The 23,602-nt window shown below is 46.2% G+C and overlaps 1 protein-coding gene across 2 annotated transcripts; it reads left to right on the plus strand.

Annotated features, from left to right (window-relative positions):
- The first annotated feature begins 1,258 nt into the window (after positions 1-1,258).
- Positions 1,259-22,880, plus strand: HDAC6 (histone deacetylase 6). Of its 2 annotated transcripts, XM_080910718.1 has the most exons (30): positions 1,259-1,374; positions 1,792-1,900; positions 1,989-2,117; positions 2,270-2,358; positions 4,240-4,324; positions 4,425-4,465; positions 5,433-5,529; positions 5,685-5,782; positions 6,941-7,045; positions 7,166-7,234; positions 13,140-13,266; positions 13,555-13,620; positions 13,714-13,773; positions 13,851-13,940; positions 14,982-15,088; positions 15,179-15,246; positions 15,455-15,623; positions 15,710-15,838; positions 15,998-16,166; positions 16,378-16,511; positions 17,104-17,172; positions 17,293-17,485; positions 19,002-19,151; positions 20,847-21,021; positions 21,134-21,316; positions 21,491-21,603; positions 21,688-21,789; positions 21,930-22,076; positions 22,160-22,288; positions 22,533-22,880. In XM_080910718.1, the coding sequence occupies exons 2-30, from the start codon at positions 1,811-1,813 to the stop codon at positions 22,599-22,601; spliced, it is 3,252 nt and encodes a 1,083-aa protein (XP_080766844.1). In that variant the 5' UTR covers positions 1,259-1,374; positions 1,792-1,810; the 3' UTR covers positions 22,602-22,880. The 2 variants fall into 2 exon arrangements, with proteins under 2 accessions (XP_080766844.1, XP_080766843.1); XM_080910717.1 differs by having other exon boundaries at positions 21,134-21,603.
- The last annotated feature ends 722 nt before the right edge of the window (positions 22,881-23,602 follow it).

The following is a 23,602-nucleotide window of genomic DNA, read 5'->3' on the forward strand; positions in this document are numbered from 1 at the left end:
ATTTGCTAGTCAGTGATGGAGAACCCTAGATGGTTTCTTTCTGGTCTCAGCCTACAGGTCCTTAGGAAATAATGTCCTTGAGAGGGGGAGATCAGGACAACTCAGCCACCTGTGGGACTGATACTCAGATACTTACTGGACGTCTCAAAGAGTCACGGGGACAAAATTTCCTTTCTCAGTCCACCATATGATATTATTTGAATACTCGGTGGAGGGGTACAGGTAGTTGAGCTCGCACTCAAGAGAAACAGATCTTTGAAAGGCCATTCTGGCCTTGGTACTAGCATCTCAATTTTTCAGGTAAGGAAACAGGATAGAGCTATGACCTGTCAAGATCTAAATCTAAGTCTACAGAGCAGTCTTAACAATGTGAACTACCTCACAATGTGAACCACTCATGCCCTACCCCTGCCCCACCTCGCAGAGACTTCTTCCAGTCCCTTACTCCTTTCCGCGACAGAATGTTAATAGCTAACATTTGAGGATGCTTCTTGCATACCATCGGAGTGACTACTAGCTCAGAAAATTATCAACATTTACCATCGCACTCATTTTGGCTGCCACAAGCCAAAGTCTATTATTAGCGTTTATCTCAAACTAGTCATCCGCAGGCGCGAGCTACGTCATCGCCAAATGCAGCTTGGAGAAGACGTCTCTTCCGAACACCCTAGCTTCTTGGATTTGCTCTCGAATCACTACACAACTGATGCGGATCCGTAGGTCTCCTAGGATGACTAGCCTGGAATTGAGAATGGCAGCCGTAGCCATCAAAACCTCGGCAGCGGTGGATGCGGGGGTGGGGAGTGGGGAGGGTGTTAGCGCTAGGGGCAGATCCGGGTCTCGAACCCGAGAGTTCAACACCACGCAGGCGCAGTATGACCAGTTCCACGGGCACGCTCGCGAGAGGTGTGGTTTGCACCCGAAGCGTTGTGGGCGGACTAGATCCGTGCTGAGGGCTGGACGTGGGCGGGGAAATTAAAACGCTCAGCCCAATGGAAAAAAGGGATCAGGTGCCCGGGGCCACACAGGTCGCCGGGAATTTGGCGGCGGGAGACAAGGGCGGAGTTTGAAAAGGAGGCAGCGCTTTTTCAAGTAGGGACGAAAGGGTTGGCCAGCGTCGATAGCTGGGCGGGATTTGGGCGGAGTCTTGGAACCGGCTGAGGGAGCTTGGTTAAACGTTAGGCGGCTGGGAAGGGGGTGGGGTCTGGGGATTCTGCTCGAAAGGGGCAGTCCTCTGAGCCTCGGGGCAAGGGGAAAAGCTCGGGGCGAGATCTGCGGGAGTGAGGTGCGGTTCGGCCTTACAGGAGGTGGAGTTGAGTGAGTCTTTAAGGGTGTTGCCGAGGCTGCGGCAGCCTGGTCTGGCGGACTAGAAAGGTGGGTGATTTATCTGGGGAGATAGGCTTAAGCGGGCAGGTTGTAGAAGCCAAGCGTTCCGGGCGCTGATTAGAGGTATGAAAGGATGTGGGAAGTGGAGGTGTGGGGGGCGGTGATTAGATAGGGCAGGCCTTAGAAGAGCCTGATTGAGCCTGGGGTAACCTCGTTTAGTGAATAGGCAAAATGAGGAAAGAGAATCGGGTGAAAACAGCGAGGTCCGTGGGGAACGGACAGGACCAGGTTTCCTCTAGCAGAAGATGGCCTTGGGGGGCGGGGTTTAGAAGACTCGGGAATGGAACGGGGTGAAGGCTTAGATCTAGCTTAGGGGGCGGGGTCTGGGAAGGGGCAGAGATGTGGGGTCCTCTGGACACTCCAGCTGCCCCACTACCAACTACACCTTTGCTACAACCGTTCCAGGAGCGAAGGCTCTTCAGCCATGACCTCCACCGGCCAAGATTCTTCTACCAGGCATCGAAAGAGTAGGCTCAGTTCCCAGTCGCCCCTTCAGGACTCCAGCGCCACCTTGGTGAGGCCCCAGACCGGCTCTTCTGGGAAGGTGGGGGGCGAAGCCATCCATCCATGTCCAGACTCTGATTTTTCTCTCTGATTGGCAGAAGCGTGGTGGTAAGAAGAGTGCTGTACCCCACTCCAGCCCCAACCTAGCAGAGGTAAAGAAGAAAGGCAAAATGAAGAAGCTCAGCCAACCAGCTGAAGAAGACCTAATCGTGGGGCTTCAAGGGCTGGTGAGAGGCCTGGCTGCAGTTTGGCCTTCTTTACCAAACAAAACAGTGATTCTCCCAGCCCCAACACCCCCCCTCCAGTCCTGGATGGTATGCGGTGTTTTCTCTGATTGGAGCCCTGATTGAAACTGTTTTTCTTTTCTTCTCCCCCGCAGGATCTGAACCCTGAGACAAGAGTTCCAGTTGGTACTGGATTGGTTTTTGATGAACAGCTAAATGACTTCCACTGCCTTTGGGATGACAGGTGAGGCTGGGACCTCCACAATTGTCCCTAAACTATAAAGTTTACACAACTGCCCTCTCTTCCCACAAACAAGAGTGGATCTTTTCTTATTCTAGCCCGTAGTCTGATTGAAAGCAGGTGATTTAGGAAGGTGGGGATCCTTCTTGAAAGAGTTCTTTTTTAAGCCAATAAATGGTTACAAGTGTCTACTGTGTGCCAAGAATTGGTGATATATGTGTTTCAATCAACATAGAAAAGTCCCTTCTCAACTGACCAGGGAGCACGAGGGGAGATTAAACAGCCAGCAGCAGTATAAACTGTTCAATGAAGACAAAATGATTGGGAAATCCATGTGGCTTTGCTTTGAGACAGAATCTGGCTCTGTAGCCTGGGCTATCCTGGAACCCACTATGTAGTCTACGTCAGCCTCAAACCTTTGATGAGCCTCCTGTCTTAGTCACTTGAGGGCCGAGATTTACAGGCACGAGCTACTACACTTGGCTGGAAGTGATTGGTAGAGGCTCTGGCCTAGCTAGCACAAGCCTTCCTTGGGAATGAGAGACATTTATGCTGAAATATACCTCTCATGTGTTCTACAACTCAAAAAATCTGTATATTCTTTTTGGCTCTATCTTCAAAAAAAATATAGATAGATAGATAGATAGATAGATATTTGATATAGATATAGTCACTGTCTGACTTCTTTCCACTGGTCCCGTGCTACCAGCCCCCACATTGAAGCCTAAAAAAATACATTTGAGACTATGTTTCCTTTCTTAAAATACTTCAAGGCCAGAGCATTGTTCTTAAGGTAAAGCTGGAATTCTTTCTCCTGGCCTCTAAGGTTTCACGTGATTTGGCTCCCTGTCCCCCTTTGTGACCTGTTCAGCCAGACCTCTCCTGTGTGCTTCAGTTCACTTCACCCACACTGGCCCTGGCTGCCTTCTCTTCTTTCAGTACGCCAGGCACCCTCTAGCCTTGGGTCTTTACCCTTGACTGATTCCTCTTTCAACTTTCACAACTATGGAGAATCACAGAAGCCTTTGACGGGCCACTACCTTTCTCACATCTGATCTTAGCTATTTTACTAGCCTCCACCATTGTCTGTTAATCATTACACTGGGATTTACAAATATAGTAGCTGTCTCCCATCTCCCCGTATCCTGACCTAAAACTAACTCAGGATGTCAAGAGGCTTTCTTTATGGTACATTTGTTGAGGATACAGCAGTAAACAAAGCTGCCTTCAAAAGCAGTCAAGAGGTGACCTCTACAGTGTTAAGAGCAGTGGGCCTCAGGTGGGAGGGAGAATAAAGTTTGAGTGACAGGGGTGCTTCCTTCTGGATACAATAGCTAAGAGAGGTCATGCTAACATTTGAGTAAAGATACAGTGGGTGGGGGGAGGCTAAAGGACTTAGCCATGAGTCATCACTGAGAAGAGTGTTCCAGGCCTGAAAGACAGTTGAAGTCCTCAGGCCTGGCTGAAGGAAATGTGGTTTAATTGAAGGCCAAGGAGCAGAGCTGGGGAAACAAGGTGAAAGAGGAAGGGCGTGGTAAGGAAGAGCCAGAATAGGGATGGGGCCAGATTTGTGTTTTAGGGCCTTCTAGGTGTGATGAAAAATTTGGTTTCTGACAGCTCTGACTGGAGCATCCTGGGAAGGCTTGAGTGGTAGTATGGGGGACAGTAGTCTAAGACTTCACTGGTGCTGATGTTGCAGCTAAGGGATGAGGGGCTATGGGAGGGTGGGTGGGAGATGGGACAAGAGCAGACATGCTACCTAGTGTTTTTGCCTATCTGTGTGTGTGTGTGTGTGTGTGTGTAAGTGTGTGTAAGAGAGAGAGAGAGAGAGAGAGAGAGAGAGAGAGAGAGAGAGAGAGAGATATTCCACCTCCACCTCTCCAGCTTTCCTGAAAATCCTGAGCGGCTCCATGCCATCAAAGAGCAGCTGATCCTGGAGGGCCTCCTGGGCCGCTGTGTGTCCTTTCAGGTGAATCCTCCACAGCCTTCGGATGGTGGGTGGGGGACTGGACTGGCACGACCTAGGCATGGCCCATGATCTAACCCCTTTTCTCCTTGTGCCTCCCCAGGCCCGGTTTGCTGAGAAGGAGGAGCTGATGTTGGTTCACAGGTGAAAACTTAGGAACTTGCTTGGTAGGGCAGGGTGGAGGTACCCAGACCCGACTAGGACAGACCAAATGCTTTGGGAAAGAATCCCATAGACTCTGGCCAGCCTTGGGCAAGTCCTTGAGCCTCTCTGAATCTGTCCTTGCTTTAAAAAAAAGATGATACATGCCTATAATCTATCATTTCGGATATAAAGTCAAGAGAAATCAGAAAATCAGGTTTAACTTGGGTTTATGAGACCCTGTCTAAAAAAGGCCTCCCAGCCTCTAAAGAAAAGAAATCTGGGGGCTGGGGAGATGGCTCAGTGGTTAAAAGCACTGACTGCTCTTCTAGAGGTCCTGAGTTCAATTCCCAGTAACCACATGGTGGCTCACAGCCATCTGTAATGAGATCTGATGCCCTATTCTGGTGTGTATGAAGACAGCTACAGTGTACTCACATGTATAAAATAAATCTAAAAAAAAAAAAAAATCTAAGTCCTTCATGAGGGTCAATGTGAGTATCAGGTACCTGACAGCATCTTAAGCCTGTGAAGGGCTAGTGTTATTAGAATCTGGTTACTTAACTGATGGTAGTTCTCGCAAGAATGGCCAGGAGGGTCCTGGGGACTATAGAGACTCAAAGGAAGGGGCCTGGTACAGTGTGGCTCACAGGAAAACTAGTTTGGCAGAGAGAATATCTGAGCTGAGTTCTGATAGGCAAAAAAGTCCAGCGAAAAGAAGGCCTGAGGAAAGAAGATTCAACTGAACTGTAACCAGAGGCCTTGAGGTACAAGTTGGTGGCTGTCGCAGGGAACTAAATATATAACTGGAGATGGGGAAGGCTGAGGAAGAAAGAGGGATTGTAGCCCAAATCCCAGTTGAACCCCTAGGTTGACTGGAGGCCTGATTTGAAGAGAAGTCTGGTTTGTAGAAGGTATGGCTGGGGAGGGACCAGGGCTGTAAAAGCTCTTCTCTATCTTGTGTCCCCAGCCTGGAATACATTGATCTGATGGAGACAACCCAGTACATGAATGAAGGAGAACTCCGAGTCCTAGCAGGCACCTATGATTCAGTTTACCTGCATCCGGTATGGAAAGAACTGTGGGGTCAGGGTGTGGCAGCAACTCTGGGGTATCTCATATCCATGCCAACCTCACTGTGGGAACGAGAAGCTAACCAGATAGGGCAATGCTTTCTCTCTCTCTCTCTAACTCTTTCTCTCTGGTTTTTCATGGTCTCCAGAACTCATATTCATGTGCCTGCCTGGCTACAGGCTCTGTCCTCAGGCTGGTAGATGCAGTCATGGGGACTGAGATTCGGAATGGCATGGCCCTTATCAGGTAGGACTCTCAAACATTTGGCTTCTTACATTTTTTTCCAAAAGTATTTCCTCATAGTGGTGCATGGATGTGCATGTCTGTGATACCAGTATTTTGGTGGTGGATGTTAAAGGAGTTCAGGGCTAGCCTCAGCTATGTATATATTTGAGGCCAGCCTGGGCTATATAAAAAAAAGTCCTCCAAATGTAAAATGTGTTAACTCAGGTACTGTATCTTCATGTTGTTCAATAAAATTCTCTCTGCTTTTTGTTGATGGGCTCCTGAAAGAGTAATCTCACAGATAGTTTTACTCAATTAGTAACAAGTACCACCGTTCACTGATTCAGGGGGCTATATTTCTTTTCTAATTTGAACTTCTTGAAATTCAGATGTGCCCAACAATGCGTGACATCTCAAGCTTCAGCCCGTGGCATTTTCTGTTTCATTGTTGCCCATGGAAGGTCAGAACATTTTGCCACAGCTGACTGCCTAGAATTGATAAAAATGTAGAAGATAGCTTTTGTCCTCCTCAGTCGCTTCTTAACCACCATGGGCAGTGAACACATGACACACTTCCTTCTATACCGTGCTTAAAAAAATCAAAACCTCGGACACCTTTGAAAGCTGTCTCTTACAGTGTTTGGGTTATACTTGAATGAGATACCATTGTGCAAACATACTTTTAGTCACCTCCATGCTGGTGGGAATTTTGGTTTCTTCTGTCTTTGCTGCTTCAAATACCATAGCGAACACCATCAGCACATTTCTAAAGATAGCACTTTTTTTTTTTACACAGATCTCAGCTAAGCCCATGTCATAACATGACTGGGTATGAAAGAGTATGCACGGATAGCTTCTTTTATTTTATTTTATTTTATTTTATTTTATTTTATTTTTTCGAGCCTAGAGCTCGCTGTACATTCTAGGCAGAGGCCTTGAACTATAGATTGCCCTGCTTCAATTTCTTTCTTTGAGTGTCAGTATTGTAGGCATGTGCCACAGTGTCAAATGGCTGTGCGGGTAGTTTTTGATGATTGTGTTGGCTGGGGTGATGCAGCTTCAAAAGCCACATTTACTCAGTTGTTGGCAGACTTACAGAATTTCTACAGAAGAACTGGGGACATGGGAGAGTCTGTCTCTGTAGAGGAAGGCTCCCAAGTCCTTCCCTTTCCTGCTTAGGCCTCCTGGACACCATGCTCAGCGCAGCCTTATGGATGGATATTGCATGTTCAACCATCTGGCTGTGGCTGCCCGCTATGCGCAAAAGAAGCACCGCATTCAGAGGTCAGTAGCAAATGACAGATGGAATGTGGGTAGCGTGGAATTGAGGGGATGGGGGGATGCTGTGGTTCAGGTTGTTCTGTATTACACTTAGCACAGTGCTCCCTTCTCTCCCGCTCACAGGATTCTCATCGTGGACTGGGATGTGCACCATGGTCAAGGAACACAGTTCATCTTCGACCAGGACCCCAGGTACATCCCGTGTCCCACCCTAAGTGCTGGATTCTTAACTACTATTCACTATCACGCCCAGCCACAGGGGCTAGGAAGCCATTCACATTCAGTTGTCCTGGAACCAGGAAGTGTACTGCTTCCTTATTGTCTACTGTCTCCTAATTTTAATCTGAAGCAGGAACTATGCTGTTCCCATTTCACTGATGGCCAAACTGACCCTTAGAGGTTACAGTGTCAGGCAGAGAAGTGAAAGACGTAGGGTTTGACTTAGTATTTGGAGATCTTGTTCAGCAATTTACCCCTGAGCTGGTGGGGACCTCGGATTAGTGCTTTTTTTTTTTAATTATGACAACATGGGGCTGGAGAGATGACTCAGTGGTTAAGAGCACTGACTGCTCTTCCAGAGGTCCTGAGTTCAATTCCCAGCAACCACATGGTGGCTCACAACCATCTGTAATTCAAAAATAAAAAAACTAAAAATAACAACCAATTATGACAACACTTCAAACTATTGTTAGAAGGTAAATAGTCAGGTGGCAAGGTGACTCAGCAGGTAAAGGTGCTTGCCCAACAACCAGAGTTTGATCCCCTAGGACCCACATGGTAGAAGGAAAGAACCAATTCCTGCAGGTTGTTCTCTGGTCTCCATATACATACAATAGTATGAACACGTCCCCCAATGACATCTTAGATTATAGCTTCAGTTTGCGTGCATATATAAATATTGATTATTAGTAATGATACACCACCAAAACTTCACATGTTCACTGGCAACTTTATTTCATAGAGCAGTGTCCTGGGGACACAGCATGTTGGTGCCATAAAAGCATTTTATCCTTTGTAAACCCTGTGAAGAAAGATGCATATACCTTTAATCCCAGAATTGGAGAGGGCAAGGCATTGGATTCCTGTGATGAGGCCAGCCTGGTCTATAGATCAAGTTCCGGGACAGCCAAGGCTACACAGAGAAACCCCGTATCAAAACAACAAGCAAACAAAAAAGGCCATAGAGTATTTCATTGCATTACTACTCCTGGAATACCTGGTTTTTGCTATTATAGACAATCCTACTGTAAATACTGGTATAAGTATATAGGTTTTATCTCTAGTTATGTCTGTGCAATGAATTTCTTTGTTGTTGTGGTTTTTTTTTTTTTTTTTTTTTTTTTTTTTCCCAGATAAGAGTTTCTCTGTGTAGCCTTGGCTGCCTTGGAACTTGATCTACAGACCAGGCTGGCCCCAAACTCACAGAGATCCTCCTGCCTCTGCCTCCTGAGTGCTGGGATTAAGAGCATACTCTACCACCACCAGCATGTACAATGAATTTCTAATAGGAGATTGCTGAGTCAGATAGCTCAACATACTTTAAGATCTGGTACATGCTGCCAAATTTTACTCCAGAAGGGTACCAGTGTACCCACTTCCTACAGAAAAAAAAACAGTTCTTGCTGCTAGGTGGCTTTAGTTGTTTTATCCGGCCTTTTATCCAGTTGATTATATAGAATCTACTTGTCCCCAGTAGATCTTCCACTCTTGTGGCCTCTAGTGCTGTTTGCGTGCTTTCTTCTTTAAACATTGATTTCCTATTTTCCTGCCCTTGGCACTCGACACATGTCTTTTCCCCTTGTGTCAGGATTGCCTGTCTTGCTTTCTGAACGGCTTTCAGTTAGCTCTTTCCTCTGGGTGCTATCCCATGTGAACTCTAGGTTCCATTAGCTTCTCTTTCGTGGTGGCTTCACATTTTATATCTGCTGCCTTACACCCCTCTTCATCTTTGCAGATGTTCTTAGATCTTTGATAATTATTTTCTCTGCTTTCTCGGACTCCTGGGTTGATCCTTTATGATTTTTTTTTTTTTTTTGAGACTCTGGCTCCAGCTAGCCTCTAACTCTGTATAGCTATAAATGGGGAATAGGGGGTATTTCTCTTTGACACTCCAGGCTGTCTGGGATGACAGTTCCTTCCCTTCTGCCCATGAAGTCTACATGCTGGATGTTCAGTCATTAGGGTCTCAAGTCTGCCTCTCCCACTTGGATGCCAGGGAGCCTAGAACCTTGTCCACATCTGCCTCCTCTAAATAGATTTCTTTTGTTTCTTTGGTACACATTTTTTAAGGTAAAGGTTCATCTAGTCCACTTTATTCTTACAGTTTTAACTTAATTTTCATTTTCCTTCTCTCTTTCCAGTTCTGACATCCTGCTCTAAACCCTCAGTCCTAAGGGCTGCTCTAAGTTTTTTGTTTTGGTTTTGTTTGCTTGCTTGCTTTGTTTAGTTTTGTTACTTTGAATTTCTTCCTGCTCTTCCTGACTCTACCTCCTGTGCTCTAGGATTAGACCATGTCCCACCAGGCCTGGTTTATATGACACTAGAGATTAAAAACCTAAGGCCACATGCATTCTACCAGCTAGGTTATGTCTCCAGCCCTGCATGGCTTTTTACAAATAAGTCTTTACTGTTTTTAAAAAAATGTCTATACTGTTTTGCCTGCCTTTATGTCTGCACCCTGTGCATAACTAGTGCCCTCAGAAGCCAAAAAAGGGCATCAGATTCCTTGGAACTTGACTTAACAGACAATGTGTGTCCTGAGAATCAAACTCAGGTCCTCTGGAAGAGTAAACTATCCTCCAAACCCCTGCCATGGCTTATTTTACATTTTCTATCACTTTTTTAACTTTTGCTCAGTGTCCTGAGAAATGGCCTTAATTCTCTTTGAATTATGTACTTGGACATTTTTTTTGTTTGTTTGTTTGAGATACAGTCTTTTTTTATCAATCAGACTTATATCAATAAATTCCCACTCCACAAAACGTACACACAATAAACTCATAGCCAATCGATATTGGTACAAATTGTGCACCTCGGTAAGACAAATTGTCCTATAATAATCCATCCCTTATATTCATGGTTACCTGTGGCTCTTTAAAGCTACATGGAGGCACATCATCTTCTTTCTCCTCCATCTTGGCTTCTCTGAGATACAGTCTTACTGGTATAGTCCAAGCTGACTTTGATATTCCTCTCTGTAGTCCAGGCTAGCCACTGACTGAGATCCTCCTACCTCAGGCACCATCCCTAGCTGACTTTTTTTTTTTTTGTTTTTGATCAGCACAAGCATTTTCATTCTTGTTTTTATACTCTATCTCATTCCTGATCTTGCTTTTATAGAGGAAGAATTAAAAGTGCCTTATCCTGGTGGTGAGTCAAGCCTTTAATTGAAGCACTCTGGAGGCAGGGACAGGTGGATCTTTTGAGTTTGAGGCTAGCCTGGTCTACTCAGTAAGTTCTAGAACAGCCAGGTCTCCACAATGAAACCCTGTCTAGGAAAAAAGTTCTACATTGTTAAGTCTCTTCATTCTGAGGCTGATTGTCTTCTTGGGTCTTCTCTTTTTTTAAAGATTTATTTATTTATTATATATGAGTACACTGTAGCCGTCTTCAGACACATCAGAAGAGGGCATCAGATCCCAATACAGATGGTTGTGAGCCACCATGTGGTTGCTGGGAATTGAACTCAGGACCTCTGGAAGAGCAGTCAATGCTCTTAACCACCAAGCCATCTCTCCAGCCTGAGGGTCTTCTCCTTATACTGGCTCTTTTCCTCAAATATTTTCCTTGGGCTGGTTATACCTCAAACTGAAGGGCTATGCTTAGGACCATTGGGATTACTGTACTGTGCTGTTTATAGATCTGAATTCCTAAAAAGCATTTGCTCAGAATGGAGGCAAGATATCTACTGATACAGATCTTAAGTTTAGGGACTGTGGGAAGAGATCCAGATATTAGGTTGGAGTTTACAAGTGCCAGGGGAAAATAGAAACAAAGAATGCCTTTGGGCACGGGGGTCACACTTTTTTTTTCTTCAAAGCTGAAGACCGAACCTAGTGCCTTGTGCTTGCTAGGCAAGCGCTCTCTACCACTGAGCTAAATCCCCAACCCTTCAACATGTTTTTTAAATTAATTTTTATGTGTTTGTGATATGCCTACGTGTATGTATGAATACCATAAGAAGAGAGAGTCGGATGCTCTGAACTAGAATTGCAGGTGATTGTGAGCCACCATGTTGGTGCTACAAACTGAACCCAGTCCTCTCTGCAAAAGCTCTTAACCTCTGAGCCATCTCTCCAGACCCCCAACGTTTCTTTCTTTTTTTTTTTTTTAATATCCCAGCCTTGCCAAAGGTATCTATTTCACCTCCTTTCTAATATAGTTTCTGACCTTTTTTATTTTTGAGATCTCTGCTATTTTAATACTTCACTAATTTTTCTGGCCATATCTTTTGATTTCTCCCACTGTGTTCTTTTTGTTCATTTGTGGCTTCCGGGATTAAGTTTTCCCATGTTAATAAGTTTATTGCTCAATTTTTTTCATCTATATCTATACCCACTACTCCTGGTTTATTTCTGATAAATTCTAGAATGCATCTTGAAAAATGGGGTTTTTTTTTTAGGAAAGTATTAATCATTGAGGATTTTTTTACCATGAGCAAGACTTTGGGTTCCATCCCCAGCATTAAAGAAATAATAATGTAAATACCATGTCTGAGAAATGAGTAAGACCTAGATAAGCTTTTTCAGGGGAAAAGTAAAGCATGTTCTCATTATATAATTTAAATTATCCTTAAAATCTCAATCTTCCTGCCTCAGTTTCCCAAGTGCTATGGTTATAGATGTTTCTTCAACTTTTCTCTTAGTCCCTCAGGAAAATTACAAACTGCCATGGTGGTTCTCTGTGAGTTCAAGGCCAGCCTGGTCTACATAGAAAGTTCCAGAACAGCCAGAGCTCTATAATAGAGACCCCATATCAAAACAAAAACAGAAAATCACCCTTTACCCATTCAAGACTTGAGCTTTGTACAGGGAACTTTATCCCCCAATTCCAAGACTTCTTTTTTTTTTTTTAATTTATTTTATGTATTGAGTACTCTGTAGCTGTCTTCAGACACATCAGAAGAGGGCATCAGATCCCATTACAGATGGTTGTGAGCCACCATGTGGTTGCTGGGATTTGAACTCAGGACCTCTGGAAGAGCAGTCAGTGCTCTTAACCACTGAGCCATCTCTCCAGCCCAATTCCAATACTTCTAAGAACCTTTTTTATATCCTTTAAACTTCACAGCTGCATTGTCAACATATTCGAGGATGTCTCTGTTGAATTAGTTTAGATTCTTTGCTTTTATCATTTCCTACAAAAAGGAGAGGGGATCCATAGAGTATTGGAACAAGACAGGGTGAAGTTGATCAGCTAGATGCTAACTGGATAGACAGATAGACAAGAGAAAGATTTTTCACCCAAAACAGAGTTAATTATCAAACCGTCTCTTGTGCTTTCTGTTGGAATCTGTCTATTATGTCCTTTTAGACTCAACATGAATATCATGCCTTTTTAGCTAGTACCTATTCATCATGCCTCTTCACCCAGAACATGTGTGTACATTCTCTCAGTCTGAACTTGTAGATTTTATCTTTTTTGTCAGAACCTGCACATTATGTCATTTTAACATCAGTTTTGTGTGTTGGTCCCTCTCAACTATGAAATAGAAGTAGTAGAGGTGACTTTGTAAAGTATTAAGGAAAAAGGACTATTGTCACTGAATTATAGTAGGCTTAGACAGCATCCTTTACTTTAGCACACACACAAAACCAAGTCCCATCTTTCCTTATCCCTAGCCTCTACATCTCTCCATTTCTTTCAGTGGAGTCAAGTTATGGGCTTGAGGCTCTTTATGTAAATAATTCCTTTAAAAAAGAAAAACTTAGGAGAGAATGAATGGAGTAGCTAGTAAAAACTTGTTGAAGCAAGCCCTGCAGCTGTAGGTTGACAATCATGTATTTGGCCCTTTCAATTTCCGTGTTCTTTTCTATGCTGGGGATTGGGTTAACACAAGCTACTCAATCCCTCAACATTTCTTTTCCTCTGCCTCTAGTGTGCTCTACTTCTCCATCCACCGCTATGAGCACGGTCGGTTCTGGCCCCACCTTAAGGCTTCTAACTGGTCCACTACAGGTTTTGGCCAAGGCCAAGGATATACCATCAATGTACCTTGGAACCAGGTCAGTGTCTGCCCATATAAAGTGAGCCTAGCCCGCCTTCCCACGGGCTCAAGAAAGTGACTGATTATCCTGTCACATCTTTTTTTTTTTTTAAGTATAGAATAGAGTTTATTCAGGACATGGGAGGGGAGTTAACAGGGTAGTAGGGGCAGAGGGAGAGAGAAGAGAAATAGAGAAGTATAGGCCGGCCATGAGCACGTGGAGAAAGAGGGGTGAAGGAAATGGGGAGAGGAAGAGCAGGGGTGTGGGAGAGCAAGAGAGCATCACATCTTGTTTCTCTGTCTGCAGGTGGGGATGCGGGATGCTGACTACCTCGCCGCTTTCCTGCACATTCTGCTACCAGTTGCCTTTGAGGTCTTGGAGATCTGGGACATATGGGGTGAGGGGTAACACCAAGGGATGCTCCATGACGGCAGGTATTCTCACATAGTATGTCTCCTTCCTCAGTTTCAGCCTCAACTGGTCCTCGTGGCCGCTGGATTTGATGCCCTCCATGGAGACCCCAAGGTAGGGCAGGTTCTCTGGGGTGTTAGGCAAACAAAGGGGAGCACACTGAGCTTCATGTCACTCTTATGTCCCCTCAGGGAGAGATGTCTGCCACTCCAGCAGGATTTGCCCACCTAACCCATTTGCTTATGGGCTTGGCAGGAGGCAAGTTGATTCTGTCTCTGGAGGTGAGGAACTCACCTTTATCTTACCTTGTAGATACTAAGAAGCTTAGGATTTTTGTATTTGTTTATTTGGTGTGTGTGCGCGCGCGCACGTGCACACTATGCATGTGGGCAAATGACAACATGTGGGGGTTGGTTCTCTCCCTTCACCATATAGATTCTTTGGGGGGATTGAACTCAGGCTTGGGTGGCAAGCCCTCTTATCCTCTGATCCATCTCACTGGCCCACATGAAGGCTTAAGAACAGGTCTTTTGGGCTTGGTGATGGAGTTAAAAGGTAGAATACTTAGCTAATATATTACAAGGGGTGCCATCCTTAGAACCACTAAAATCAAGAGCTTTTGTATATGTAAGGAGTTCCTTGGGGCTGAAAAGATGACTCAGTTGTTGAGAGCACTTGCAGAGGACCTGGGTTTGATTTCTAGCATGATGGCTCACAGACATCCATAACTCCAGTTCCAGGAGATTCCACGGGGCTCATACATACATACACATATACACATACACATACATATATATAATGTGTATATGGAGGTTAAAAACTTTATAATCATAAATTAAATAAAACAATTCTTTTTAAAATATTAATGGAATTTTTTTTAGGATTTATTTCTGTGTTTATTTCTATGAGTACACTGTTAGCTGTCTTCAGACACACCAGAAGAGGGCATCAGACCCCATTACAGATGGTTGTGAGCCACCATGTGGTTGCTGGGAATTGAACTCAGGACCTCTGGGAGAGCAGTGAGTGTTCTTAACCACTGAGCCATCTCTCCAACCCCAGTCTGGGATTTTTTTAAACTGTTTTTCTTGGCTCAGCCTTACCACTTCATAAACTCTTTGTGCCTCTGCTTCCCTTATATCAAGTCGGCGATGTGATAATGACAGTCACTCTTCATCAGTTTACAGTGAATTAAATGAAGTAATTCTCTAAATTTCTTGTTGATTGACATAGTATGCACCCAAATACTGTTACTATTATCAGTATCTTTCCCTGGTAAGATCTGGCCCTCTGCTTACCTCCCCCAACAACTCCTTCCCCAGGGTGGCTATAACCTCCATGCCCTGGCTAAGGGCGTCAGTAGCTCGCTCCACACCCTTCTTGGAGACCCTTGTCCCATGTTGGAGTCCCCTGTTGTACCTTGTGCAAGGTGAGCCTGGGGGAACAGGGAGGGAAGGAGAACCCTTCCTGCCTGCTGGGAGGGGCAGTTTAGTCACATTTCTGCTTTCTCCATCCCCAGTGCCCAGACTTCCATCTCCTGCACTCTAGAAGCCCTTGAACCCTTCTGGGAGGTCCTTGAGAGATCAGGTAGGTGGGGGATGGGCGTGAGAACCATTAGACAAGGAATGAGCTATTGGAGAATATTCCCTTCCAGATCTCCCCTTGCTTTCCCGGGATGCCTTGGTGGAAAAGGGCCATGTGAATTTTCAGTCTTAATACCCGGGTCACATTTTGTCTCAGAGTGTGATGGGATCCAGATTCAGGAAGTAGGGTGGCCTGAGTCTCCTCTTTACAGTTGAGCACCAGGAGGAAGATAAAATGGAAGAAGCCATGCTAGAGGAGGAAGAGGAGGAAGGCCTCTGGAAGGCCGCTGCTCTGCCAATGGATACATGGCCACTGCTCCAGAACCGCACCGGGGTGGTGTATGACGAAAGAATGATGGGTCACTGCAACCTATGGGACAAGTATGTGCTCAGAGGCCTGGGTTAGAAGTGTTTGAGTCACTCTCCTTAGTCACTAAAGCCTTGTCTCTGCTTTCTCCTGCTATCAGTCATCATCCTGAGACACCTCAGCGCATCTTACGTATCATGTGTCACCTGGAGGAAGTGGGCCTCGCAGCACGCTGTCTCCTCCTACCCGCTCGGCCTGCCACGGACGCTGAGCTCCTTACCTGCCACAGGTCAGACACTGTGCTACGGGTAGGCCAGCTGAAGGACCATAGGGAATTTCTAGGAGCAGGACCTAGGGCTATCCAAGATTGGTTGAGCTACTACTACGCACCTAGACTGGTCCAAGTTCTGTGGGGATGAGCTGGTAATTCTTATTCCTCTGTCTTCAGTGCTGAGTATGTGGAGCGTATCCGGGCCACAGAAAAGATGAAAACTCGGGATCTGCACCGTGAAGGGGCCAACTTTGACTCCATCTACATCTGCCCCAGCACCTTTGCCTGTGCGCAGCTGGCCACAGGCGCTGCCTGCCGCCTGGTAGAAGCTGTGCTTTCAGGAGAGGTGTGTCTGCTCTGCACCGCCAGTACAGTTTAGCCGAAGAAATGAGGTCCTGAGAAAATAGGGAGGAACCACCCGCTCCCACTTCGGGAGGCCAGAGGCAGGAGGGGAACGACAGAGTGGATGGCCTAGTGGCTGGTAGACAGGAGAAAGGGAGGAATGGGAAGGGTGAGCCTGGGGGCCAGAGATACAATCTCCCTGATCCTCTTTATAGGTTTTGAATGGCATTGCAATAGTGCGCCCTCCAGGGCATCATGCGGAGCCAGATGCTGCTTGTGGTTTTTGCTTTTTCAATTCTGTAGCTGTGGCTGCCCGTCACGCACAAATCATTGCTGGACGTGCCCTGCGGTAAGGCCCGTCCCCTCCCCAGAGACCCCAAAACCTGATCTTTACAGGGACCTGACTACTCCCCCATTCAGTCTTACTTGGCAGACCCATGCTCACCCCTGAGAGCTTACACAGAAACAAGCGCAGGTCCACTGGGCAGCCCTTGACTACAGAAGACCCAGGATGGGTGTGTTAAGTACCACCCAGTCATGGCACCTAGATGCTTAATAAACTAGGCTCCAGGGTATCATACCAGTATTCCTGTTCCCTAACAGGTTATCCCAGCAGAACCCAGGCCTGGGCTCCTAGTACTTCCTCCAAAAGGCCTAAGATTTGGCATGTGATCCTTAGCCATTCAGGCCTGGAACCCTGTTCCCTAGTCAGTCCCTAGAAGAATCTAGGGCCTAGCCTTAATTACTTGTTCAGACCTATAGGTTCAGGAAGCCAAGGTTGGGCCTACATCCTTACAATAATATTAGTGTTTTCTCATTTTATCCATCGTCCTGTTACCTAGCAACAGATGCTTCTGAAGACCCTAGAAATCTAGCTAGCAGTGGCCCACTCCTAGGCCTAAATGTCCCACACTGCTAAAAAGAGCTGTCTCCCTCCCCAGGATCCTAATCGTGGATTGGGATGTTCATCATGGTAATGGAACGCAGCACATATTCGAGAGTGACCCCAGGTGAGTGATGGGACTGTGGGCAGGAGGATCGTACGGGAGGGTGCTGAAGCATCCTGAAGGGATGTTCGTTAACCCCTAACCTGCTGTGGCCCCCTTTTTATCCCACCCTCTCCATGACAGTGTATTATACGTGTCCCTGCACCGGTATGACCGTGGTACTTTCTTCCCCATGGGGGATGAGGGTGCCTGTAGCCAAGTAGGCCGAGACACAGGTACAGGCTTCACTGTCAATGTGCCGTGGAATGGGCCCCGCATGGGTGATGCTGATTACCTGGCTACGTGGCATCGTCTGGTACTTCCCATTGCCTATGAGGTAAGGCTCAGGTCATCGTATGACAGTGGTGTAAGTGGCAGCACACATCTGCCTCCTTGACGTGTGTGTTTGACTACTGTTCATATGGTGGCTGTTGGGACAGGGTGGTGATGATGGCCTTACATATCTGTCTGCCCATGCACGTATAGCTGCCTGTGAGTGGCCTATCTCTGTGACATTTTATATGTGAACAGTTGTCTTTGCTATGTGTATATGTACATGTGTGTGCCTACTGAATCTGTCTGCTGTCCTGTGCTTGGCTGTTAGGGTACGCTAAGAGATGCTGTTGTGGAATTGTGTCAGAAGCATGAGATCAGATATGTTATGGATACATGTGTATAATGTTGCATTGTGGCTGTCATTGAATGCTGTGTCTAGTGATAGCCTGAGAAAGATTCTCGGTGGGAAGTTGTAGTCTTCCATATCTAACTGGGTCCACATGTCTATATATGGGTCTCTCTGGCTGCTTTGAATCAGGGGTGGCCTGGCCTGGCTGTGTGTGAGGTGAGGACAGGGCAGTGGCATGTGTGTGACTGATAAACTCTGCAAGCCTGAACGTCGGGTTGTGCTTTTACATCTGCATGCATGTGACTGTGCACAGGCGGCAGAGACTGCCCTTTACGTGTAAGTATAGCCATTGTCTCCTGTGGGCACGAGCAGTGTGTCTGTAACCATGGTAACTGCGCTGACGGTATATACATCTTTGTGCCCGTGCACAGGTAGTTGTGTATTGTTGTTCCCATGAGAAACCAAGTGTTTGTGTGTAAGTGGTAGGCCTTCCAGCCCTGTCAGTGTAAACTGTTTGGTTGGGAGTGGGGGTATATGGCACTTTTATTAGTCTATAGTCTGTGTGTATAAAAGCCTATATCATGTGCATGTGTGTCCTGTATTTGACCCTTGTATGTAAGAGAGGTTAGGTCTCTGTTTCTCCATTTCTCTTGTCACTATCTCCTGCCTTCTGAGTCTCCATGTTTCTTTCTCTTCTGTGAGCCATATCTATCTCATGACTCTATATCATGCCCTCTTCTGACAATTTATAGTGTCTCCTAGGAGATTTTTTAACCTTTATTTATGTTATATGTATGCATGTTTTGCCTACATATATATGTGTACCACATGTGTGCTTCATGCCTATGGAAGCAAAAAAAAAAAAAAAAAAAAAAAAAAATGCATCTAATCTCCTGGGACTGGTGTAAGACAGTTGTCAACTGCCATGTGGTTGCTGGGAATTGAACTCAGGTTCTGTGGAAGAACAGCCAGAGCTCTTAACCACTGAGCCATCTCTCCAGCCTCCTTCCCAGTGTCTTGAATTTCTGGCAGGTATACTCTTGTCTCTTTCCAGGCCAGCCATGTCTGTTTCTCCGAGTGTCCCTATCTTCTGTTCCTGCTGTTCAGATCTCTGGTCTCGAATCCTCTGGGTTGTGACTTGAGTTCTGATACTGTCATTTGCCCTTGTTCCCATCACTTACTGCCTCCCCAAGCCCTAAGGCTATCTTCTCTTTTTTCCTTACCACAGTTTAACCCAGAACTAGTGCTGATTTCAGCTGGCTTTGATGCTGCACAAGGGGACCCACTGGGGGGCTGCCAAGTGACACCTGAGGGTTATGCCCACCTTACCCACCTGCTGATGGGCCTTGCCAGTGGCCGTATTATTCTTATTCTAGAGGTAACTCTTTTAAGGTCCCTTTCCATGGTGGGAGGGCAGTTTGGAAGAGTTAGCCAGGACAGTTTCTAATATCTCCTTTGAATACAGATCTACCTGGGATGGTGGTTCCAAATGAGATTTTAATAAGGGTAGTAGCAGTATTAGGAACTTTACTGAGCACCCACTACACGCGAAGTAGGCTTCTCTGGACTTTCTTTTTTTTAAATATTTATTTATTTAATGTATGTGAGTACACTGTCATTGTCTTCAGACACAACAGAAGAGGGCATCAGATCTCATTACAGATGGTTGTGAGCCACCATGTGGTTGCTGAGATTTGAACTCAGGACCTCTGGAAGAGCAGTCAGTGCTCTTAACCACTGAGCCATCTCTCCAGCCCCTTCTCTGGACTTTCTGTCTTACAAGTTTGCTTGACAAAACAGCACTGTAAGATGAAGTCTAACTCTTTTCCTGTCAAGATCAACTAGCTGGGTCCAGTGATACAGACGTATAATCCCAGCACTTTGGAGGAAGGAGGAGGCCAGCCTGGGCTATAGGAAACACTGTTTTAAAAAGCCTTCCCCCATCAAAACAAATCAGGGAGTTGAGGTCACACATTTAATAATGGCCGAACTGAGGCTTGAGCATCTGTCTCTGGTGGTCTGGTTCTCACCATCATCCACATTTGTTAGAGAGACAAAGTAAATTCACTGACCTTTTGTGACAGGTATCCCTCCCCTTGCGCATGGGTTTCCTGGTCCTACAGATGGCACTAGCTAATCATGGAAACGTTCCTGGCCTATAAAGATACCCTGGCATACAGTGTGCACTGTAAAGATGCCCCGTCTTCCTACTGTTACATCTTTCCAACATGAACTTAACCCTCAGCAAGCTTGGGTGCTGTTTTCATAGACGAGGATAATAAGTCACAGAGAAACTAAGTGGCTCACAAGAAGTCCTACTTACAGTTTGCCCAGAACTGCTTATGGAAGGCTAAGGGTGGTGGTTAAGAAGGTCAACTAGTGTGAACAACCGGTCGTTCGGTGGTAGAACTTGTATGGCATGTACCAAGGGCCTAGTTCCATGGTAATGCTAGCAACAGCATGGACCATTTTTGTCAGCCAAGGTTCAAATACCAGCACTGCTTCCTCAGCTGTTGTGATCTGCAGACAATTCACCTCCCTGTTCTGACTGAGCCTTGGTTTCCTTACATGTAAAATGAATAGAAACAGGTTTCTAGCAAGTAGGAAGAAATTCAAGTCAGGGGATCCTACAGAGAGAAAACTAGTTGTTCCCACCCCAGGTCACAGCAGGGCCTGTTGGGGATCTGCCTGAGCTGTGGTCAGATGTGTGCTTTCTCTACCGTGAGGTTCCTGGACATGGGGAGACAGAGCAGAACACACTGAGCACTGTCATGAGGACTAGGGTGATGTGCATGAGGGAGTTAAAGTGGGGTCATAGTAAATAAATGTGAGCTATTGTTTTTTAATACTCTGATCTGTATCGTCATTGCATGTGACAGCCACCATTTACACCCCCCCCCCAAGCCACCTCACATGGTGAATTTGCTCTTCTTTTACAAATGTGTGAGACTCAGTTCCTGGTACTGACCTACACTCTAGAAAAAGGAAGAGAAGTAATTGGGAGAGTCAGAATATCTAACCTTCCAAATTCCCTGAAGAACCATTATGGAACCCTTTCCTCTCCTTTACAAAGGGTGGCTACAACTTGGCGTCCATCTCTGAATCCATGGCTGCCTGCACCCATTCCCTCCTTGGAGACCCACCACCCCAGCTTACCATGCTGCGACCTCCACAGTCGGGAGCTCTGGCTTCAATCAGTGAGGTCATCCAAGTTCATCGCAAATACTGGCGCAGTTTGCGCTTGATGAGTAGGTGGACCCGAGAATGTGGGAACTCAAAAGACGGGGGGGGGGGGGGGGGGGGTGGCTAGAGGCCAGAAGAGATGGCAGCCACACTTACGTGTCTTTTCCATTGTTCCAGAGATGGAAGACAAGGAAGAATGCTCTAGTTCTAGGCTTGCCATCAAGACGCCGCCCCAAACGGCCAGTCCTGTTTCAGCTAAGGGAATGAGCACAGCAATGGTTTCCGAAGCAGCCTTCCCTACAAAAGAGTCTATTCTAGGCCAGGCTAAATCAAAGACAGCTAAAGCAGTGCTTGCTCAGGGTGAGTCCCCCGAACAAGCTAAGGGAACTCCACTGGAGCTGGCCACCTCAAAGGAGACTGTGGGAGGAACCCAAATGGACCAGTGTGCCTCAGCAGCAGCTACAGAAAACCAACCTAACCAGACCACCTCAGAGGAGGCTTTGGGAGAAACTGATTCAATCCAAACTTCTCCAGCCTCATATGCAGACAAGCCGACAGCGGGAACTTCACCTCTGGAGGGAGCCACAGCCCAGCAGTCCCCTGAGTTTGGGCTTCTCAGCACTTTGGAGCCGAGTAGTGATGCTCAGGTAAAGCCCGCCCAAGCTGGGAAGAGGATAGAAGGGCTAGGAAGGGAGCTTCCTCACATACATCTTTTCCTTCTGTGTTTCCAGGAAGTCTATGAATCCGAGGAGGGCCTACTAGGAGAAGCAGCTGGGGGTCAGGAAATGACCAGCTTGATGCTGACACAAGGATTTGGGGACTTTATGGTCCAGGTGAGCTCAGGGAGAGTCTGGAGTTACGGCTGCTGCTGCTTGTCCATTCATGCCTCCAGATAGGAGTATATGATATGTAATTGGGGAGAGGGGTGTAACCCTGTCCTTACTCCCATTTTCCTGTTTCCTGCCTACTCTAGGATGTATTTTATGCTGTGACCCCACTATCCTGGTGTCCCCATTTGATGGCAGTATGCCCCATTCCTGCAGCAGGCCTAGATGTGTCCCAACCTTGTAAGACCTGTGGAACATTCCAGGAGAACTGGGTGTGTCTGACTTGCTATCAGGTATGGAACAAAAGAAGAGGATGGGGTAGAGGTTGGCCCAGCAGCAAACTTCAGCTGTGACAATCACTTTCCAACAACCTCAGGTGTACTGCAGTCGGTATGTCAATGCCCATATGGTGTGCCACCATGAAGCCTCTGAACATCCGCTGGTCCTCAGCTGTGTTGACCTGTCTACCTGGTGTTATCTCTGTCAGGCTTACGTCCACCACGAGGTGAGCCTGGGCAGGGTGTTTAACAAATGCACAGTGAACCCTGGCCTCCTCTGCCCTATATCCCTTCTATTATTTGGTAAGGGGAAAACACGGACTCCTTTGCTTGGCTGCCCCATGGATATTTGTTGGAGGGCATAGGAGAAACAGTAGTTGAAAGCTACTCCTCCCATGGTGAACAACCTCTTTGTGGATGAAATAGAGCCAATCCTCACTTTGACCTACTTTGTCCTCACTTCTTCCTCAGGATCTCCAAGATGTGAAGAACGCTGCACACCAGAACAAGTTTGGGGAGAACATGCCCCACTCACACTAAGTCCCAGACGACGCTGCCTGTTTACCTTCTGAGGCCTCAGGCAGAGCAGCTCAGTTCACTACAGTTTGTACCTTGGATGAGGGTGGCCTCACTTTAACCCATCTTGAATATCCTTTGCGAGGCACTTATTTAAGTGCTAATCCTTTTCAGAGGACTCTAATGTTTAGTTTGAGATGTGCCCCTGTCCACTGCCTGTTGGAGGAATACCACTACTCTACCCAGAAGGGAAAAAGGACAGCTTAGTAGCCCTAGGAAGGCGCTAAGATCACAAGGATGACACTGGAGGAGATAATTGGCAGTGGTGACAGGCCTGCATATTTAATAAAGTTGAAGTTGTTACAAAACCTGAAGAAAGCCTTTTTTTTTTAATTTTGAGAAACTGCCATTCCCAGCCAGCACAACTGAGGGAAGGGAGAAAAGAAGAAAGGAGAGAGGTCTTCATCAACTCTGTCTATCCATGGCCCCCAAACTTAGAAAGCAGAGGCAGTTGGAACTCCTTGAATTCAAGGCCAGCCTGGTTTACATAGTAGAGTTCTAGACCAGTCAGAAATACTTGATAAAAAGACTAGAAAACTGTGAGGAAGTGGCCTCCCTGGGCCTATTTTCCCACCAACCTCATTGATTTGGGGAGGGTAAGGATGGGTTCGATTTTAACTTGAATATGTAGGTTATGGGTTGCATCCATTAACCAGAGTTGGATAACTGGAGGGCTTTTCTGGAATTTTATTCCATATCATGAAAATTGTTTTGGCTGATTAGGGATTTTGTAGACTGCTACTTTATCATCCCAGAGACTCACCTTATCAAAAAGGAGGGCATCTTTTAGAGTCTCATACAAATCAGGCCAATTTCAAACTCTGACCATGTACATCTCTTTGTTTATTTGTCTAAGACAATTTGTGTTTTATCTGCATGTATGTATTTGCACCATATACATGTCTAATGCTACAGAGGCCAGAAGAAGATGACAGAAATCCAACCCGAGTCCTGTGGAAGAGCAA

The sequence above is a fragment of the Micromys minutus genome (assembly GCF_963924665.1).
Source record: "Micromys minutus genome assembly, chromosome: X".
NCBI classification, from domain to species: domain Eukaryota; kingdom Metazoa; phylum Chordata; class Mammalia; order Rodentia; family Muridae; genus Micromys; species Micromys minutus.